This window comes from Callorhinus ursinus, unplaced genomic scaffold (genome assembly GCF_003265705.2).
Source record: "Callorhinus ursinus isolate GAN/ISIS: 27379988/994484 unplaced genomic scaffold, GSC_fseal_2.0 scaffold17, whole genome shotgun sequence".
NCBI lineage: Eukaryota > Metazoa > Chordata > Mammalia > Carnivora > Otariidae > Callorhinus > Callorhinus ursinus.
The window spans coordinates 26,364,264-26,381,350 of NW_027397079.1; the positions used below are offsets into that span (position 1 = coordinate 26,364,264).

Here is a 17,087-nt window from a genome sequence, read left to right on the forward strand (position 1 = left end):
AGCCGGAGGCCCGGGTCCTCTCAGCTACTCTTGCCTGGAACAGAGCTTCTGCCACAAAGGGCTGGGGAGGATGAGAAATGCAAGCAGCCTGCCTCTCCCAAAATGCAACTGCAGCCCCGACAAGGAGTCAGGGAGAGAGAGAATCTCCATCTTCTTGGCCACGTCTGTCCAAAGTCGAGGGCCCAGGGTACCACTTCTGGAACACAGAGCTATGGGGGAGGAGGGATCAGGAAGGCCATATCTCAAAAGTCACAGACCCTGGGCGATTTTGTATTTAGTAGGTTTTCTTGAATGAATACTTGTCCATTTGCTCTATGTCCTTAGGACAATTTCTAAAGATTTGAAATGACCGTGGCTGTGTGTGTGTGTGTGTGTGTGTGTGTGTGTGTGTGTTTTCTAAAGACTTTATTTATTTATTTGAGAGACAGTGAGAGCGAGAGAGACCACAGAAGGAGAGGGAGAGGAAGAACAGACTCCCCAGTGAGCAGGGCTCAGGGCTCCATCCCAGGACCGTGAGATCATGACCTAAGACAAATGCAGATGCTTAACCAACTGAGCCACCCAGGAGCACCTGTGTGTGTTTTTAAAAACACTTTCTCCTATTTGAGAGAGAATTTACCCTGAGCTCCTTACTCTGTCGCTCTGGAAGCCCGCTCATCTGCCACCTTGGCATACTATCTGGAGTAGGAAAGAAAAGAATGAACGTATCGCTGGTTTGTGGGGCATTTCATCCACCCCTTGACACACACCGGGCCTGTGGCCTGTACCCAGCTTCATTTCATGCCATGATTTCTCTAGTACTGAGTGACTATAAAGCCGGGAGACAAATCGGTTAGTGAGATTCTGTTTTTATTTCTGATGAGTGAGAACAGGAGTTACTTTTTCAGTCTGGCTTCAGTAAAATATTCAGAGAAAAACTTTTTTATCTATAAGCGTCTTCTAGGAAAACATTAAAGTTTGCACAAAATCAATTTTCCCATTCAAATTTCAGTTGTGTTTATATGAAAAGTTTTTGGCTGCACTGAACCATTTAAGATGTAGTGAAATTTCTTTTAAATTTCAAATTTAAAAAATACTAATTTTCTAATAATAGTTCTTTGTTAATCTTTCAGTAAATTTTTCTGGTGGAAAATTTAAAACTGTGGGAGTGTCTTTAAAAGCTTTGGGGTCTTCTGGGGCACCTGGGTGACTCAGTCGGTTAAGCATCGACTCTTGGTTTCGGCTCAGGTGATCTCAGGGTCGTGAGATCAAGCCCTGCGTCGGGCTCCACGCTCACCGAGGAGTCTGCTTTAGGTTCTTTCTCTCCCTCTCCCCCTGCCCATCCCCTGCTCATGCGCTTTCTCTCTCTCTCTAAAATAAGTAATAATAATAATAAATAAATAAAAACGCTCTGGGGTCTTCCAGACTCACAGAGCAATTTCCTGGTCCTTCCATGGGTTGTATTAGATTGTGTCCCTCCATTACAGTACCCAGACATTCACATACCATTTTCATAGTTTTCTGCCATATATTCACTCTTTGTATGCCACCTGCATTTACTCACTTAATATTTTTCTTTCTAATATATTTTAAAGTATTTCTTTCTAAATGCATTCATTTTTATTTTTATTTATTTTTTTAAAGATTTTATGTATTTATTTGACACAGAGAGACACAGCGAGAGAGGGAACACAAGCAGGGGGAGTGGGAGAGGGAGAAGCGGGCTTCCCGCCGAGCAGGGAGCCCGATGTGGGGCTCGATCCCAGGACCCTGGGACCATGACCTGAGCCGAAGGCAGACGCTTAACGACTGAGCCACCCACGTGCCCCAAAATGCATTCATTTTTAAAGCAAACATTTTATCACTAGGGCAAATAACCAATTAGTAAATATGATAAAACCAAAAATTATTAAAAATTCTAGGTAGGTACTCTTCCTTCCTTCTCTCTCTCCCACCCTCCCTCCTTCTCTCCCTTCCTTCCTCCTTCCCTTCTTCCTTTCCTTTTCTTCCTTCCTTCCTTCCTTCCTTCCTTCCTTCCTTCCTTCCTTCCATCCATCCAGACTCAGGCTTGACGCCTGCTTTCTTGTTAAAAAGGGGCACCATGCAAACAAAGAGAATGAGCTTAGCTGCATTTGATCAGTGCTCACCAGGGCTGGGCACTGTCATAAGCCCTTTATGCGCAGAACTTCATTTGACATTTATTAACAACTGTATGAGGTAGGCTGGTCCCCCCACTCTGCACATGAGGAGCATAGAGAGCAGGGCCAGGATTCAAGCAGAGGCGGTCTGGAGCGAGCGCTCTTCATCACTCCTGCTAATATAAAAGGCCCCCAGAGAAGTGATCATCGCCTGATGCTATGTCCACCTGGCCCACAAGGGGCAGCCCCAGACCCTGGAAAACCTGCTCTCGGAGGGGATCCGCAGCTGACCAGGGAAAGGCTTCCTTCCACACTCATAGATGGAGAAATGCTGCACGGAGGGCCCTTCCCCTCTGCCCTCTCCCCGCTCGCAATCTATATCCGCGCTTCTCAGAGGCCTGCGGCAACAACTGGTTCTTTAATGCAGCATTTCCCAAACCTATTTGATCTCGGCACTCCTCTGCAGAGGAATATGCATTAGTATCTCAGGAGACAACGAATGTCTCATGGAGCAGGTTGAGAAACCTGAATTAGTCTCAGTGTCTAGAAGGAAATCATTTCATCCAAAGACATTTCTTGCATGTAAAGATGAAAAAGACGCTTCTTACTTGAGCTTAAGTCTTCACATGGGGTTTCTGCTGCCAGGTGGATTTTCTCACACCTTCAAACCCAGGCAATGTCCAAGGATCAGCTGCTTAATAAAACCTCTCCCAGCAACTCTGCGTCCCGGCTCTAGGAGTCAGTGCAAGAGCACCTAGTTCTAGCGGGCGAGGGCCTTCCTCATTCCCACCACCACTGGGTGCCGGGCGCCCGGACGAGGGAACCCCTGGGCTTTTGAACTCAACGCCTGAGCGGCCCCCACTTCTGGAGCACTGTGTATTCAAAGCAAACCCAGAATCAACTTCAAAAAGTTCACAGTGAGGTAGGAGAATCAGACTGGAGAGGGAACAACAGGTGCTAAATCATTCAGCGTAGCTGTCGCCACCAGTACCTGCGTATCCAGGGCATGCTCAGCAAGTTCGAAGAACTCCGAGTTTCTTGGTTTAAAAACAACGAAACCAAAACAACGAGGCCTCAAATGATGAGTCATGTTCCCTGTACTACTCTCTTCAGCAGGAAGGGCAGCAGCAGGGTGGAGGGCTCTCCTGCCCCCCAGAAAAGGCTGCAGGGGCCCCCTCGCCAAGATTTTTTATTTATTTATTTGACAGAGAGAGAGAGAGAGAGAGAGAGAGAGAGAGAGAGAGACCACAAGCAGGCAGAAAGGCAGGCAGAGGGAGAGGGAGAAGCAGGCCCCCTGCTCAGCAGAGAGCCCGATCGGACTGGATCGCAGGACCCTGGGACCAAGACCTGAGCAGAAGGCAGACGCCCAGCCTACGGAGCCACCCAGGCGCCCCGCCTTTGAAAATTCTGATGGCCACACCCAGGTGTCAGCTTTCAGGCTGGTAGAGGTGGTAGAGGTGCATCTGGATCAGAGGCCCCCAGAGGCTTCACCTACCTTCTCGGCAGGCCCACGCTGAAGGGGTCAGGTTGAGGGGCCAAGGGTGGGCTTTTCTGCCCTCAGTCCCTCCCTGGAGGCCGCAGCTCCTGCAGAAGCTGACATTTTCTTTCCCTTGTCTCTGACCCAGTACCTGCAGGTCCGGTGAATACAGACCCCTCCCCACGCCCGGGGCAATATGCACAGGGCGGTGACCCAGCCTTCTGCTAAGAAAGGACATTAGGAGTAGGAAGGGAAAAATGAAGGGGGGTACATCGGAGGGGGAGATGAACCATGAGAGACTATGGAACCTGAGAAACAAACTGAGGGTTCTAGAGGGGAGGAGGTGGGAGGATGGGTTAGCCTGGTGATGGGTATTAAGGAGGGCACGTACTGCATGGAGCACTGGGTGTTAAACGCAAACAATGAATCATGGAACACTACATCAAAAACTAACGATGTACTGTATGGTGACAAACGTAACATAAAAAAAGGGAACTTGCAAACGTGTAGTCTATGCCTAAGTTTGACAGAAGAGTGTAGTGGAGCAGCACCGATAAAGGGTCTGATTGAAGAGAGAGCCCATATTCAAGCGCTGAATCTGCGTCTGAAAAGAGGCATGGTTTTAAACAGGGACCCTTCAGTTTTGCTTCTGGGGACTCAACCCCCCAATAGCGCGGCCACCATCCATCTCCCATTAGCTCAAAAGCGACTCAAATACATAGAAGTTATTCCTAGAACTGAAATGAAAGAAACCAAAAAACAAAAATAACTAAACTCTGCAAATATAATTGCTTCATCATTTCTTTGTATTTTTATTGAACTTTTTTGACTTTTTTAAATTTCTGCTCAGTCAAGACAATTCAAGGGGAAACCACAATTACAATTTACAAACTGTGGCATGAAAAAGAACACACACACACCCCATCAGGAATTATACCAAACCCTTTCCTTTTTATTCATTCAAAAGAGTCCAATGCACAATTGTCAAATATGAGCACTGTCATTTTTTTTTTTTTCTCAGAAGGGGGAAAAACATTTTATCCTGGCAGCACTGTTAAATTCCAGGAAGTGGTTTTGATACCACAGGTTGCAGGAATAGAAACCATAACAAACTCGAAGGGCGTTTGTTTGCGAGGCAAGGGACCACTGCGTCTCAAAAGACTCCCCTTGTGCTTTAGTGACCTGCCCATCAGCCTCGGCAGGCTGAGTCTTCCCACGTATGCAACCGCCTGCATCGACACTGAACATTCCAGTAGAGCAGAGTGTTTTCTGTATCTCCAACCCTCCCCCGACCCTGAAGCAAGGTCTCGAGCTTTTCTGGAGCTTCTGCTGGTCACGTGACCCTTGGTCACAATGACCATTTTGCTAAAACACACGTGACACCAAGATTTCTTCTTACACTGCTTCTCTAGGGTTCAGATGACAGCACAAAACATCACTTGTCAAATAATAGCAGATATTAAGAATGTGGGCATTTATGTTCATAAGAATAACAAACATTTTGCAGGGTATGTCACCCAAAGGAGCCTTTTTTTTTTTTTCATTTAATATGGTCCCCTGGGGAGTTAGCCTGAAGTCGCATCCTTCAGTGTCCTTGCAAAAGACTGGTCAAGTCAGTTAATCTGACAGTTTAGGAACCGTCTCGTGCCAATTACAAAAGTCCTATGCCCAACAATTCAATGGTCCATAAAGCAATTAAATGTTACCACTTGGCTCACACGCACACAGATGCACGCACGCACACGCTCGCACAAGAACTGTGACCAAAGGATTAAGCAGGTGATCTTGTGACTGTGTTCTAAAAGGAAATGAAATTTCAAAATTGAGGTGTCATATTCAAATATCCAAAAATGCAGAAATAGTCTGATCCCATTTGATTTTATGGCCGTGAGAAATCATATTCGTTTAACTGAGGTTCTGGAGTCTCAACTCCTGGGGCACAAAATCTACGAAAATCAACTTGGGATTGTTCACAATGCAACCGCTTGCTAGCTTGTTATTCCTTTTAAAAATACGTCAAGACTTTGTATACTGGCATTGCGAGAGTCAATACTTTATAAAAGAAGGAAAAGAATAATACCAGCTGACTCACTTTTCATGCCTTACACTGGTGAGAAAGTTTGTTTTACACATTTTTCCATCAACACGCAGAGGAGGCAGCCGTAAACAGAGTCCTTTCCATTCTTCAAAGAATGTGTTACTACTGCAGCAGATACGTTTGGCCCCGATTCGGAGTGGATGAGAGAGCAATCTGCTTTGCTTTTCATGTTCCACTCTGTGGAGACTGAACAACAATGGTTTTACTAGTTCTTGGCAGGTGACCATCCTATCAAGGCTCTGCATTTGTAAATAACCAATGTGGGATTATGCTCTCCAGTGAGGCAACTCACTATCTTAAGGTCTGACAGCCAGATGTGGAGGGCTGTCAGAGTGCTCTGCTAAATTTCACAGACTCTGTTGTAGAGAGAGAGAAAAAAAGGACTCGTTAGCAAAGCTCTTTGCACCATTCACAACTGACTCCTGATTATCTTGAGCTATTGAAAGACTCGGGTTTTCCATGGACTCAATGACACCTCTCTGTCCCTGTCCCCTGAAGAATCCCAACACCAGGCCTCCATCAGTACATCAGCCAGTGACAACTCACTGTCGACACAAAACCCATCCTGGAGCAAGGACCACTTGGCTCGGTGCCAGCGGACAGGCGGGCAGAGCGACACAGGAATCCCACCAGCCCGCCCAACAGACAGGCTTACAGGCGGGGGACCTTTATTTAAAAGAAGGGCAGGAGACTGCCTGCCGTACACGTTTAAGGTTCTTGTTGATTATCGGCAGCCTCTATGACCCCAGCACTTAATCCGTGGGCAGAGAGTTTTTTTTTTTAAATCTCAGACGGATTAAAGAATAAAGAATGAACAAAAAGGTCTTACGCTAAAATAAGAAATTAGCCCCATCTCGGCACAGTTCTCATGCAGAATATTGCACCCAGTGTGAACTAACGCTAGAAGCATCAAACTGTATAAATTTAAATGTATTTGCATATTATAAAAATAAAGATAAACATATACATATTTTACACTAGTTACGGAACAGCAATGAACAGTCGATCCCTCTTTCACATTTAACAGAACTGAAATCTGAGTGCTCAAAACACGGCCACCTATACTGGAACTATGGCTTTAATGTGCACAGAAAACAAAATCCCTGAGAAGCCATTCGACTTTTTTTTTTTTTTTTTTCTTTTCTTCAAGTAGCGCTCTCCTCGGAGGATCACAGTTCTGAGGTTCGGGTTGTAAAACATTTGCTCCATGTTCTCCCCCAGCCTCCCCCTGCCCCTCCCCACTTCCTCTACAGGCCAGGTGTACGCCCTGCTCTGCAAGCACCCCGAACGCCTATTCGCTCAAGTTCACGGAACACGCGCGGGAGCATGGAGAGGGTTTGCCAGGTATGAAAGATGGTCCAGGTGAGTTCGGATGCTCTCTTTTCTCCACGGAAATTCCATAGCCATAGAAGTCATTGGTTTCTGTGCTTTTCACCAACGTTCTTCCTATATGGGTAGATGAGAAGAAAGCAATGACAAAAGGTGACAGGGATGAGATTCTCAATGATAAGAACCAGGAGCGATCTTAGGAATCGGTGTTTCTTTGCAGATTTTAATTTCTACTTCTGGAATTCCTTATAAAAATGTAAATGTCAGGCAACTCATGATCCTTCAAAGGAAAGTGTCTTTTCACTAGAAAGCTGGGCAAATGCTTCTGTTCGTGACAGGAAGCTCAGACATAAAGAGGAACTATATTAATTAGCAATAACCACCTAATCCATTGTAATTTCACAGCTGAACTAGATTTCTAATCAAGAACCCCAAACTCTAAGCATAGCCCTGGGTCCTCTCAAGAAATATCCACGGACACGGACACGGACACACACACACACACACACACACACACACACACACACACACAAGCTAAATAACCCTCTACAGGTAGGAATCCATACTGAAAAGTGAGAACTCTCAGTTTAGGATGTCTACCTGGCCTAAAGCATTAAAGGCAAGACTGTCAAACTAAAAGCCAGAGTCAGATGAATAGAAAATGAAGAAACTCCTGCATCGCCACCTAATTAAGCAGAGTGGCATTCAATTCAGACAAAGTGGTTAGAAGAAAAAAATGTCAGAGGTCCCCATCCCTTATATCGGCTTTCCTATAATGACACGCAGACCCTCCACCCTCCATCTCTATCAGTGCTGCTTGACTTTAAGGAGACTGAGCATAATATTAGCTACTTTACCAAAGAACTGCACCTTCCATTTACTAGCTACTCACTACGCGCCAGGAATCACACCGCTCACTGCAGTGCATTATTTAAGCCTCAACTCGTCACGTGCCCATGAAATAAGCCCATCCTACTCTGCATTCACCAAGAAGGAAATTAAGGTTCCAAGAGGGTAAAGAACTTGCCTGTGGGGGACACACCAGTGCGCAGAAGGGCCAGCCTTTAATGAGGGTTATTTGACTCCCAAGCACGCTGGACAGCTAAAAGCAAGGTTGGGACGTTCAGGGCCCTAGGGATGGTTTCGTGTTTCTCTGGCACTCAGCCCTGAGGACTTTTTGAAGGCCTATTATTATAGTAAACTTCCCAGTAGAGAAAGTTTTGAAAACTGCCTCAAATTCAAGTAATAATATAATAAATCTAACAGTGAAGAGGATGGCAGTGTGACAACTCACGTCTCCACCAAGCAGTTACCTTTGGCGGTTTGAGCTCTGGGTTTGGGAGGGGGGGTGTGCTGGGCAAATGTCTTTCTCACCGACCCCAACGAGCCTTTGGAAACACAGACAGTTGTGTCTGGCTGTCTGTTCCCCTGAGCCACACATAGGACAGAAACACAAGAATGTCTACGCAAGGGCACCCAGAGGGAATCGTCCACTGTTTAAGAGAGAAAAAAGGAAAACCAGTTTGAGTATATTTCCACAATGATACCACTTTTCGTGTTTAGGCTCTTCAGGAAAGGGAAGAGCCATCACATCACCAACCTTCCCCACCTCACACTGCTTCTCCATCCCAAAAGATCCACCTCGAATGCCACTTCCTAGAACTTTTCTTGATCCTTCCTGGTAGAGTTCTTTCCTCTCGGTGCCTCCAGGACTTTGTTGATATACCCACTGCAGCAGGGATCACATTTTAATTGTAATTAGGACTCTCACAAGTTTGTTTGGTTGAGTCTCTGATTTCCATTCTCCCCAAAGAGACTCTTAAGATTCATGAGGGCAGGGTCTATCTGCCTATTTCTGCAGCCTCAGCACCTGGCACGATGCCTGGAGGGTAAAACCTCAACAAAGCCCTGCTTAATGAATAATGAATAAGATGCGATGAGAAAGTCACAGGTGAAAAACAGCCAAGATACTACGAGACCATTATTGTCATGGAGGTGTGTAAGAAGCGAGGCAAAGGGTGATTACAGGTAGAAGGGTTGAAGATGGCGTCTCAGGGGAGCTGACACGTGACCTTGGCCCTAGGGACAACGGGCCTTCACCGAGTAGGAGAGGAGGGGTGGCAGCTCGCCATGGGCTGAGAGCCAGCCAGGCGTGCCCTCCCTCCCACAGTAAGGGAGTGTCGCACATGTCAGCAGGGTGGCTGGGGGCTGTGAGTCATGCCCAGGGGTTTAAACTCGAGTCTATAATCATCAGGAAGCCATTTAAGGCTTTTAAATAGAGCAGTGGCAGGGTCCAACGTTTAAAGATAACATTGGTTTGAAGGAAAAAAAGATTAGAGAGACGGAGGCCAGTTGAGACTCAAACACAGGTAGCTTGGTAGGGACAGGGGCATCTAGGGGAAAGCACGGCAGGCCAAAGAGAAAGTTGTCTGGCCCAAGGTACTCATGTCGAGGCACCCTGAAAAGACGGGAGAAGAGGCCTCAGCGGAAGGCTGGGGCGGGGGGGGAGGCCTCAGCGGGAGGCTGCATGGGGGGATGAGGGAGAGGGCGGCCTTGCAGCTGACAGACTCCTAGTTTGGCAGTGGGTGCAAAGCAGGGGCGGCAGGCACAGACTGATGGAGAACATGGAGGGGGAAGACCCTGATTCACACCTACAAAGCCTACGGGACCTCCCAGGGAGATGCAGTGGGACGCTGGCAAGAGAGGTCAGCACGGAGGCTCAGACCCACAGTCCTCTCGGGTTATTGAACCTGCTCTTCCCGGAACACAGCACAGTTCTTCAAGGCAGTTAGCAGCTTAGGCTGAAACTGAAGCTATCCCATGTTGTACTAACCAGGTCTTTTATTCTCTGTTTTCTGATGCTTTGATATCTGGGCCCTGGCTGCCCCTGGCGGGACTGCCCTCCCAGCGTTAGGCAGTTCCCAGAGATAGCACACAACTCCAGTATGAGTGTGCCTCTCAATACAGACCAACTCTGCAGAGCGCACACCCTGCGGGCCACCTTCTTTATCAGGCTCCAACAGCTCAGGCCGCTCTCTATCTGCTCTCCTCACTCCAGGGCCATGTACCCGACAGCCACCGACTGCCCCCACGCCCCACAGCCCGCTGAAACTACTCAGACTGGCCATGCCCGGCCAGCACCTTCCCCCGGAAAGCACAGTACAGGTTCCTGCCCAGTTCCTCCCTCTCTGCCTCATGCCCGAGCCCTGACCTGCTGGCCTTACTACACCTCCAACGTTCTGTTATTACACTACATTCTAAAACAAACGTGTAAGTAAGAACTTGGTGCGAAAACGGCGCTGAACCTGGGAGCTATGACGTAGGTTTGAGGCCCAGCTGCGCCGCTCGGTACCTGCGGCTGTCAGAACGTGGCTTGGTCTGGAGCCCAGAGCTCCCTGCCCTGTGTGACCTACGGGGTTGGTGGAGCATATGAGTTAGGGGGCTTTGCTCTGACGGGTTCAGCAAGCACCAAAGGCATTTGTGATCATGATATGAAAGAAATGATACCACTCATCTCCTCTTTCTCCCATGAAGATGGGGTTAGGACACTGCAGGGGGCCTTAGACGCAGATCCTCCAGGGTGAAGGGGAAGGTAAGCCAACATTCTTCCCTACCTACCCGGCACACACGTTTACCTTCCTTGGGCAGGCACCTCAGTTAAGAAACTAAACGTTGCTAGGCAAGTCAGTGAGCACATTTCATTCTAGGATCTAGATTATCTAGATTTGCATTTTGAAATTTTGTCTTTTAGGATTACCTTGATAGGCCACCCACAGTGCACACCACTACCATTCCTGGTAGAAAAAGCAGCAACTGAGTTTGTTGAGCGCTGTGCACTCTGTAAGGCATCGTGCCAACCATTCCCCTCACAACGGTCTCTCTAAATGCTCACAACAACCCCACAAGACAACCGCTTCTGGAACCTGCATCTGCCAGAGGTCTATAGTCACAGCACCAACAAGTTGCAAAGATTCGAACTCAGGCAGTTTAACTCTGGAGCCCAAACTGCCTTGAGAAAATAAATGCAAACACTACTTTTAAAAAGCTATTTGCTGTGTGGATCCACTTGAGATTTTCCCCCGATTATGACAGCCGTGCATAATACATTTTTTTAAATGACTTCTTTTTTCCCAGCAAGGAACTAAGATGACTAATGCATGCAATATCATAGTTTTAGGCAAAAGAATCAGGCAGTTTCCTTATTCTTAATCCCCAAAGGCTTCTTGATTGGGGATAAGCAAAGGATTTGTAATTTTGAAATGCACTGCTGTATAGGATCTCTTCATCCCAAACCCCACCCCAACCCGTTTTCCCTCTAAACTCTTGAGGCCTTAGGAAGCCCTTATCTATTTAAGAAACCCTCTCTGCTTCCCAGAGACTTACCCTTAAAAATTGGTGCTCCTAAAGTCACAGATTGGGTACAGAAAAATGATGACATAGGGGAAAGAAGCACTATCTTTTCCACTTAATTTTCCAAGAAAGTATGGAGATACCTAAGCAGAGAGGAACAAATTCTAATATCAGTGTGGCTGACGGGGCACTAAATAATCCAACAGACACTATTTCTCCTGGCCCTTGAAAGCAGCAAGGCAATGAGCTGTCTCACTCCTTACAAAAAACACAGCAAATCAACGTGATACACTCCCTAGGCCACCTCCACATTGAGCTCCCTTTCTTCCGAAATACCATCCCCACCCATCGTGCTTTACAACTCTGCGGTCAGTAGAAGATTCTCCCATCGTTATAAAGCCAAATTCATGTTGCTCCATTGATTTCATAAAAAAAAAAAAGAAAGAAAGAAAATGATCAAGTCCATACTAACTAATCTGAGTGCAGTCTAATGTATTTTGCTTGTTTATCTGATGAGATAAAGGGCATAGAGTCTCCATCCTACTTTTTATAAAAGGGCTGTTTCCATGGGTCTTAAATATCCTTATGTCATAACAATGGAACTGCCAAAATTCCTATGCGAGGTCTTCACTATATCTTTGGGACTACTTATAAACAGTAAGAAGCTGGAATTTACCAGGGTCTTGCTTGAATGGGAATGCTACAGTATGTACACAATGACCCCACTTTAGAAGGTAGTTCTGAAACGCAGTGTCTCGGCCCGGCCTTTCACCCTTAGTTGTACTTTCTGGAAAAGGAGAAAGCTTTATTAGCTCAACAATTTTCAAACCAGCCCGTGTTTTCCAATTCGGTGACACACGAATTGCCCCGATCCAGACTGACTTCTATGGTCGTGTCCACCACGCCACGTGCAGTGCACACAGGCGCGGGGTCACCGCCAGAAAAATGGGCAGCTGGTAAGAGATAAAAATGATACAGTCCCATTTCCTGTACGTCCAAGGGTAAGTCCATTAAGAAACTGCACGGAAGAATGTGGATTGCATTTCAGTATGCCTTAAGGTAAAACATTTTTAGATGCTAACCTATTAGATTCTGTCTCCTAGATGAAAATCAAGAGATAACCTGGGTCATCTGGCAGAGCCTGTACATTACTTGGTATAGGCAGGGTTTTCTAAACCTCTCTGGAAACGAGAGAGAGGAATGTTCTACAGGTACCTAAAAATAAAAAGCAAACAGTGAGCTGCCCCTTGCCTAAAGAAGTTCACACTTCCCTTCTGAACTGGAATTTTAAGTGTCTCGATGTGCGGGGCAGGCAGGATAGAGGCAGGAATTCACAAACAAAATTTTTAAAAATAAACTTAAAAGGAATCTACTTTCTCCTTCCTTTCCCCAATGAAAGGATATTTTTGCCTCTGGTGACTTGTAACGTCCAAGACTCAGTATCCCTTTCATGTCTAGGCATCAGGTAGGCGGACCATTCAGAATTTCTGAAGGATGAGTATGGGAGGTGTTGGACGGGGTGATTCACTAGATGGCGAGAACCCGTTCACAATGTACCATATATCAAATCACCACGATGAACGTTTCAAGTATCTTACAATTTTATTTGTCAATTAAACTTCACTAAAGCTGAGAAAAAAAAAAGATCACCGGTTGCCAGGGGTTGAGGAGGGAGGGAAGAATGATACAGATGGAGCGCAGAGGACTTTTAGGGCATTGGAAATATCGGTTTTGATACGATAATGGTGGATACACAAACCCATGGAACGGACAGCACCAAGCATGGACCCCGATGTAAACTGTGGACTTTGGATGACAAAGACGTGTCAGTGTGGGCTCATCCACTGTGACAAATGTGCCGCTCTGCTGGGGGGGACGTCGATGTGGGGGAAGCCGTGGTGTGTGGGGGTGCAGGGGACACGGGATCTCCCTGTACCTTCTGCTCAGTTCTCTTGTGAACCTCAAACTGCTCTACAAAATAAAGTTTATGTTTTTAAAAAATGCTACCTATACTAAAAAAGGGAAATGGTCTGAAGGAGGCTACTCTCCCTGCAAGCAGCTCTACTTCATCCCTGCTGTCCAACGGTGGGCTGGCAGCAGGGTGGGGGCACGTGATTCACTGCCTTTGGACTGAATCAGGCCAACAAGAACACTTTATAAGAATTGCTTTGAAACTCACAAATCTGCTTAACACCAACACACCAGGTTGCAAAGCCATTCCTGAAAGTGACACGAAAAAATTTCTTGACTGCACGGAATGAGGTGTTGCATTAGACAGAAGCCGCTGCAAATGGGCACACATTTCCTTTAGGAGTGATGAAAACGTTCTACAATTAGACCGTGGTGATGGCTGTGTACCACACAGCAATATGTCAATAATCACCGCATTATTTAAAAAACGTACCAGACAGAACCCACATACCCTTAAGGAGGTCAGAATTTTTCAGAGCAACCTAGCAAATGTGCTACGAGGTGAAGTTTCACCTCATCTCAAAAGCTAATATCCTTGAAAATCAGCCCAGGAGAGCCAAAGTCTGAAGATGACTCATATTTCTATCTGGTAGTCAGCAAAGAGGACAAGAAGCCACTCAGCTCCTCAGTTATCCCCCTGGAGGGTGAGGCAGAGGGGAGGCATCTCATTCATATGACCGCTTCCCAATGGAAAGTTGGTGGCGACCCGAATCGCCAATCGCCAAAACAAATGATGAAAGGAAGTCGTCTTTTTTTAAAAAATCACTACCTACTCTTTATTCTCTGTCTCTCCCCATAGGGAAATAAAACATAGAAAATTTTTAAAATGAGAAATAGAGAAGCTTGGAATTGATATGGAAGATCCAATCAAATAACAGTCGTTGATGGTTTTTTCTTTATAAAGCACATGGCAGCATCATTATTTTATACATGGTCAGAGGCAGGCTTCAAGTTAAATGACAAGTCTCTGATTTGACCCGTAAAGGAGAGGAGTAAGCTGGTTAAAGAGCTTGGATTGTCTTTTCAAAAACCACCATGAGATCTAGATCAATGACACAGGAGTGGAGGGTGATGATTCTGATAGGTCTGGGAAGAGTTTTCTGGCTGAGGCCTGTTGTCCTGGCATAATTAAGAGTGCTCCTGTCACCCTCAACCCTTTCCTGATTTGAGCAATAAAATCCTGATCCACGTAGCATGGATCAGCGTTGCCTTGGTGCTGACGACTGGTTACTGACCCGAGAGAGGCTCTGTAGCCAAGGATAAAGCCCACTGGCGAGGGAGCCCACCCTTCGAGTCAGGGATGGGGACCCCAGTGATCAGAAAGGCCAGCACGCACACATTAGAATCAGCACGGGGACGACTGTTTTGCAGACTAGCACCTGGCCCTTCCCCCTGGAAATTCTGATATACATGCCTGATTCAGAAAGACGGATCTCCACCATCCACCCGCATTTTATGGGATGACCAAGAAATAAGAAATCACTTGGCCACGACTTGCTGAAGTTAACTTGGCTGGAGTTGCAAAGCCAGTGCAGTAATAGCCCAAGACTCCCAAGTTCTCCTGCCTGCTGGCAGCCCCAAGTCTGACTGTCAGGGTCAGACCCAAGTTGTGACCCCATGACAACCACTTCTCACGACAGTGTTCCTCCTCAGTCCCCGGAATTTCCTACTTGTAATACCCTGTCATTGGCGTGTCAATCACCCCTCCACTGGGCAGGGCCAGACCTGCATGTATATGTCTGCTTTCACGGATATTCCTTCATTTAGAACTGAGACTTCACTCCAAACCTGCTGTCCATTGTATGAGACTTAAAAAAAAAAAAAAAAAAAAGAAATCCATTTTGAAATCCATTTGAAAACCTCACATAACTAGGTCAAAAACAGTTTGATCCCTAAAGGTATTCTCTCCAGCATCTAGACGTTGGGAGGTTTTACGGCTCTGATTACCCAAGACCTTAAAGCTGCCTATTCAGGTAGGTAGAATAAAGTGTGAGAAACAGAGGGGCTGACAGCATTTTCTCCAGGCTGGTGTAAATGTCCTTCTGCGGCAGTACAGGGAGAAGCCCATGGGAAAACACGGATAAAGCTGGCTCAGTGCCATGGTCGTTTCTCGTACAAAGGGATATGTTAACTTCTACCTCTATCTCGCCTCTGAAAATGCCACGTGGCTATGGCAAAACAAGAGGTTAACGTCTCTGCTGGCTCAGGAAAATCTACACCAGTGCAAAGCGTATTGCAAACTGTTGCCCTCCATGTCACAAGCCTGCGACTTCTGTAAATCCCCTCAGGCTTTTCCTACGTGTGTCTGAAAGAAAGGGACCCATGTATGCCAAAGGACAATCACATTGCTGTCGTTTGATATGTTTGGGACAGGGGATGCTCAGGTTAATAGGTTACTATGTAATCCTAAGAAGAGCTTCGTGATTTCACAATGTCTTAGGGGCACATTAGTGATGAATTAGACCCTGTGCAGCAGGTTTGCTAAAACAGCATTCTGCTTATATAGCCTGAGCTAAGAGTTTCCCTTGGGCATTCAGTGATATTTTCCAGCAAAGATGACGAATTAACGATGTTCTAATGAGTCACCCGCTTTGAACAAAGGGGCGGCCCTCTTCCGCAGCTGCTAAGGAATGAGCGCCCACTGAACCCCTCGCTCTGCAGACAACACACCAAAGTCAGGAAAAGGGACACTTCAGGGCAGAGGCACGAGCTCCATTCGGCACAGGGCTCTCTGGAACGTAGCCTCACGGCAAGTTTCTCAACATGAGGAGGACGGGTCACCATTTTCAAATGCAAACTTCAGAAGCGCCCTATAAAAAGCTTATATATATGGAAAAAAAATTCTACGTGGTCAACTAGAAAGAAAAATGAAAGTCTGCTGTCTGAACACTGCTGTACAAATCACGTCACCATCCCCCAGATAACGAGATCGGCTCCCAGAAGACTGCGGCTGCCACTTTTCAAGATTTGAGGTGAAAAGATATTTCATCTCAGTTTAGGAGTGGCCTGTTTGGTTCCTAATACTACAAAAAGAGACAAACAAAAACCCAACCCAGGATGAGTCTGATGTATAATACTATTGTAGCCAAGTTAGCTCACGCACGTACATTCTCTGGGGGAAGGTGGGAGCTTCCTTCTGCACAGCCGCTGATTACTAAGGACTGAGAATCAGAGACCTACAAAGAAAAACAATCTACAGATTTTCTGTAGGCTTTTCTCATTTAATGGGCCCTCACTGTTCTCACTATCCACAAAAAAAAAAAAAATGCTCTTTTTGGATGCATATACCTGCAAATATACTGAAAGTCAATTAATTACATACTTTAAATGAGTGAACTGTATTGTATGTGAATGATAGATAGCTCAATAAAGCTGTTAAACACTCCTTTATCAGCAAAGCAAAAAAAAAAAAAAAAGAAAATCACAAACAAGAAAAAACATTCCTAGTTTGCTACATAAGCCATGGGCGTCTATGTCACCTAGGTATCTAGGTCTGCCCTGAGAGAGTCTTCGAGGTTTGCCAAAAGGTACTTTAACCTGGCTTTTTGTTGTCACAACTACTGAGGCAGGATGAGGAGTGAGGGACAGTGGTACCACGTCTGGAACTCACTTAGAACAGGGGCTGATCACAGTCGGTGTAGGTGGGTAAACCAAGGCAACATTCACTCGCTCGCTGCCGTTCTTAGGGCAAATGATTTCTGCCACTCCTTCTGGTCTGGGCTGACTCAGCAACTCCCCTGCAGGA

The 17,087-nt window shown here is 46.2% G+C and overlaps 1 protein-coding gene across 2 annotated transcripts in view; it reads right to left on the bottom strand.

The window, feature by feature from the left end:
* Positions 1-4,382: 4,382 nt before the first annotated feature.
* Positions 4,383-17,087, bottom strand: part of MFHAS1 (multifunctional ROCO family signaling regulator 1) — a 99,020-nt gene continuing 86,315 nt past the window's right edge. The window contains exons 2-4 of one of the 2 annotated variants that reach the window (XR_003210970.2): positions 16,953-17,079; positions 11,405-11,514; positions 4,383-7,138 (exon numbers count right to left, since the gene is read on the bottom strand). Coding sequence is in view for 1 of the 2 variants with exons in the window: in XM_025886077.2 (XP_025741862.1) it covers positions 7,105-7,138; positions 16,953-17,079 (161 nt within the window). In the remaining variant the exon portion in view is untranslated. The remainder of the gene's footprint in view (positions 7,139-11,404; positions 11,515-16,952; positions 17,080-17,087) is intronic. The other variant, XM_025886077.2, reaches the window with a different exon arrangement.